Source organism: Triticum urartu, chromosome 3A, assembly GCF_056163025.1.
Source record: "Triticum urartu cultivar PI428250 chromosome 3A, HENAU_Tu73, whole genome shotgun sequence".
Taxonomy (NCBI): Eukaryota; Viridiplantae; Streptophyta; class Magnoliopsida; order Poales; family Poaceae; genus Triticum; species Triticum urartu.
Window position 1 is genome coordinate 620,572,755 of NC_141875.1, and position 4,440 is coordinate 620,577,194.

Here is a 4,440-nt window from a genome sequence, read left to right on the forward strand (position 1 = left end):
AATGCATGTAGACACGCACGAAACCCATGCAAGAAAGTCAGCGAGATAGGGATGGCCCACATGCACTTCAGATAAGTACGCAAAATAGCTACACGTACACGCGGAAGCAGAAAACGCGTTAACAAAATTTACGATCAGACGGCTAGAGTCACACAGGATTCTACCCGACAGGGTCCCAAACTAACAGTAAGTTTTCGTATTTAATCAGTTCACTCTTGACAGAGAACATGTCATATTTTGGTATGGCTGCCCATTCTCTCATGCATATCTTGGACCGGCATTGTGGTACAGAACAGACCATGTTCATTGAGTTTAAAATAGACAAGATTAATAGGTAGACGAGTGGATCAAACACCACCGTCAATGATTATAACTATGATGATGCACTTGAAGTGACCAAATAGTCTACTTTCTCCACAAGAGAAGGCACGCACCAAGCAATGCCAGTTCAACATGGCCTGCAAGCAGGTAATTAACCGCCCGACAAAATGAGTTTATGAGCCATACTAAAACATATGAGACAATTTCTTCGATTGTAATTTTTTTGCTATACGTGTACACTTGGAGTACATGTACAGAAGATCCAATCATCACCTATACCGGCGCAAAGCCACCCATCGGTCACATGCAACAATTTGCAAAGGCTCTTTACCACTTCTTCACGGCAGCAACCATGCAGTGAGCTCCAACAGAATGATGTGGACAGGAAAACGCATTGTGTTTAATCTTAATAGAAATGTATCAACATGTGTTTCATGTTCCCGAATATGCACCACACATGGTAATAATAACGTATCCTTTTCAGTTTGCTTCTAAGCATGGTTTCCTTTTTATGATTACAACCTCGTCCATGTAGTTCTTTCACTTCAAATTGAAACTCACTGCATACAACAACGAACATGTACAAACATCACATATCGATGGGCGCGGCGTGCCGCCGCGCGGGCATTGCTAGTATAATACGATAAGATAGACGTCTACTCCCTCCATAAAGAAATATAAAAGTGTATAAAATAAATAAAATATGAAAATGCTTCATCTTCATGTAAAGGCTCTTCCACAGTGCTTCGCCGCCTGCAATCATGACGAATGTAATGCAAGGGAGGAGGATGGGGAGCGACTTGTGTTGTGGCATGCAGTTAGTCAGGTGTGCCGCCTTTAAATAGCGGGTTCCGGTGAGGCCAAGCGTCCAGGTGCATCAATATACGGCGCCGGACTGGGCTGATTTCTCGGCCGTCGAGCCTGCTTAATGGCGGCATATGGACGAACGAGACATTCAACAGATGTGGTAGATATCCATCCCATCGAGTAACGGGTCTCCGACATTGAGGCACGGACACCGGGAACGTGTTGCGAGTGACGCCCTCGGCCGGCGCGCTGCTTCAATGGCGGAGACAATAAGAGGCCACATCTGCCCTAAGACGTCTTCAATATGGAGTGGCGCGCTCTATAGCGGCATGAATGCGGCGCAGCTAACACCGGGCGGGAATGTGCGCGGGCGAGGGGGGATGGGGGTTGGGTAGGCCATGGTGGTCAGAAGAGGGTGTGGTTGCTGTCCGGACGTCCGCAAAGCCCCCACGTTTGTCTCCGGTTTACAGGAGAAATTACGTACGCACCGCGGCCTGCGTTAGATGGCTTCCACGGTCCGGACGGATGCGGACTGTTTGAGAGCCCGCGTTAAAGATACCCTAAGCATATTAAGTTTTATTGGGGTTGCTTTTCTACTGAATATGATGGATAAAATCAAACGCAATGATGGCATCCTTTTAGAAGTCATATATTCCGTATAATAACATCAATTCTTAAAGATTTTAATCCGTCAACATCAGTCGAAGTCAGTTGTAGGTAATTAGTTATATATGACGCACATTGTTTTATCCATATCGATAGCGATCGATAGACCTAAGGGCATCTCCAGCCGTTCGGCCCCCCAGGGCGCCTAAATAGAGCGGCCTAGGGGCGTGCCGGCGCTAGTTCGGCCCCTGGGGGCGACCTAGCTCCCAGTCACGACCCCAAGCGCCGGCCCCAGGATGCGGAAAATTTAAACTTGGTCGTTCCCGCTCTCAAACGACGTCACAAATCCGGCGATCGGACGTAGTCTGGCGTTAAAAAAAACAGAGCGCCGCACGACGCAGGTTCGCGTGCGCAATGATTCACTCGGCGGGGTCGGCTCCAGGCGTTGCCGGAGTCGGCGTGCGCGGGCTCGGCGGTGTCGGAGCTGCTTCGGTGCTGGGCTGTGTCGGCGCGGCTTCGGCACTGCTGGGCGGCGATGTAGAGGCATCGTTCGGGCTTGGCGTCCGTGTGGTCGTGGGCGCGGGAGTTTGCGTCGTCGGCGTTGCCGTCTGCATCTGGTTCAGGATGAGGCCGCGCTCCGCCATGTACCATGCCCTGAGCTGCTCGTCGTTGCTCTGGAGCATGTCCGCCCCGCCCATCAGAAAAGCCATGTCGGTGTTCCTCTTCTACGCGGCGACGTTCGTCCGGAGCAGGTCGAGCTTGATGGCGGCGTTCTTCATCAGCGACGACCATCGCGCCTCGGTCTTCTCTTCACGTAGGACGGCCCGGGCCTGGGCGTCGGCGAGGCAATGCTCGATGGACTCCTGCACTCGCGTGGTTGCCGCGTCGGCGTTTTTCCCCTTCTTTGCCAATTTGTGGCCGTCCGGCCGCCCCTCTGACGCGCCCGGAGTCGTCGCGTCCGGCTTGTATGTCTCCTTGGCCTTGTCGAGGGTACGTCGGACTTCCGCCCACTTCTCGCACTTGTCAATGCGCTTGTAGACGTGGAGGTGCTTGAAGTCGGCGTCTTGGTTATCGCGCCGATACATGGTGAACATACGTAGCAGCTGCGCGGAGGAACAAACAGTTGGCGGGCGGCGGGCATTGACGACGAAGAGATGCGGGTGGATTCATCATCCCCGCGTGGTCGACCGATGAGGAAGACGCCGCCGCACGCGCCGCGTTGTCGCGGGCCTTCTTTGCAATGGCCCTGTTCCGCCGGTCGGTGGTGACTGCGTCGCGTCGCTGAACTTCAACTCTCCACTCGGCGTTCGACATGCCCGGTGGCTTCGATGGCGGCGCCCTCGGCTTCCTCTGCTTCGGCTGGGCCACGGTGCCAGTCGTGGTTGCCGCCGCGCGCGGCATGGCGTACTTCGGCGGCATGGCAGCGACTGGAAGGCGAGCTGGAGGGGGTTTGGCGGGAGAAAGGGAGGGAATGGCGGGAGGAAGGCGAGCGAGCGGAGGAGATGCGAGGGAAAAGTGTCAAGAAGCGGCGGGAAAAGGCCCTCGGGTCGCCGCCAGGGCGGGCCCACGCGCCTTTTTCACTTTTGCCGGCTCCCCAAGCGCCCCCAGGGCGCCGGATTCGGTCTGGGTCCGTCGGCACCAGTTTTGGCCCGAGCCGGCGAAAAACGGGCTTCTGGGCGCGACTGGGCCGTTTTTTGGCGCCGGCGCGGCAAAATCGCTTGGGGAGGGCCTGTTGGGGGCGCGGCTGGAGATGCCCTAACATTATTGTGTTCCTTGTCTTTTTTATGAAACGATAGAACAAGATTGTCTTGTCCAAACCAAACATGTATTATTGTACATGGAAAATTTGTCTAGGGGATGCTCTAAAATAATATCTATGCAAGGTGAGCTGGCATTTATATATATAATATCTTCATACTGGCAAGAATATATATACTCACAATTGAGGAGGGTTCAACGTTATATTGACAAGGCCCGCCCCGCGTCGTCCTCCCCCTAGGGCGACTCGGGCGGTCAAAAACCTAGCCGCCGCCGCCGCCGCCGCAAACTCCCTCCTCCCCTCCCTCCGCCGCCGTCGGAAGACGCCGCCGGGCTAAGCCCGGGGGGCGACGACGGTGGCGGGGGATCTCCTCTCTCGCGTGTCTCCAGGGTGGGGCGGACCCCATGGCATGTGGTGGCGCGACCGATCTGGGATCTGCGACGCGGCAGATGGCGGCAGGCGGTGGGAGGCCGACCCGTCCTCGGACGGCCACGGCTTGGCGCGGCGGCCCAGGGCTGCGGGCGCTGCGGATGGCCCTTCGGGCGGCGGCTGGCTTGGCTGCGGTGGCGTGCATGTTGTCTTCAGATCGGCGACGGCGGTGTGGAGGGCTTGGTGGTCTTGTCGGCGGCACCTCCGATTAGATCTGTTCTGACCGGTGCAGCCGGCGGCGGTGGTCATCTCTTCCGTTAGAGGTGGTCGGCCTGAGGCTGGGGGTTCGGATCTCGGGATCCGTCATCTGGCACCAGCTGCGAGTCGGGGAGACGTAGTTGCCGGTGAAAACCGAGCCGACCGCGGGCGATGGCGGCGTTCCACGTCGTTACCTTGATGAAGGCATCGTCATGTGACTTCCGTCGACCCACTCGTATTGCTTCGGGGGAAACCCTAGGATCTGGTGTTCCAGACCGAACGATGGCGGCACTGCGGTGTCGTTTCTCTCTTGGGAGCGT

At 56.0% G+C, this 4,440-nt stretch overlaps 1 protein-coding gene across 1 annotated transcript; it reads left to right on the plus strand.

The window, feature by feature from the left end:
- Positions 1-209: 209 nt before the first annotated feature.
- LOC147980843 (uncharacterized) lies at positions 210-3,345 on the plus strand. The gene has a single exon (XM_087513620.1). It carries the CDS (start codon positions 2,149-2,151, stop codon positions 2,770-2,772), a length of 624 nt encoding a protein of 207 aa, XP_087369746.1. The 5' UTR covers positions 210-2,148; the 3' UTR covers positions 2,773-3,345.
- Positions 3,346-4,440: the final 1,095 nt, after the last annotated feature.

Coding starts and splice junctions, on each gene's coding strand:
- LOC147980843 (XM_087513620.1), top strand. CDS start 2,149: ATGATTCACTCGGCGGGGTCGGCTCCAGGCGTTGCCGGAGTCGGCGTG.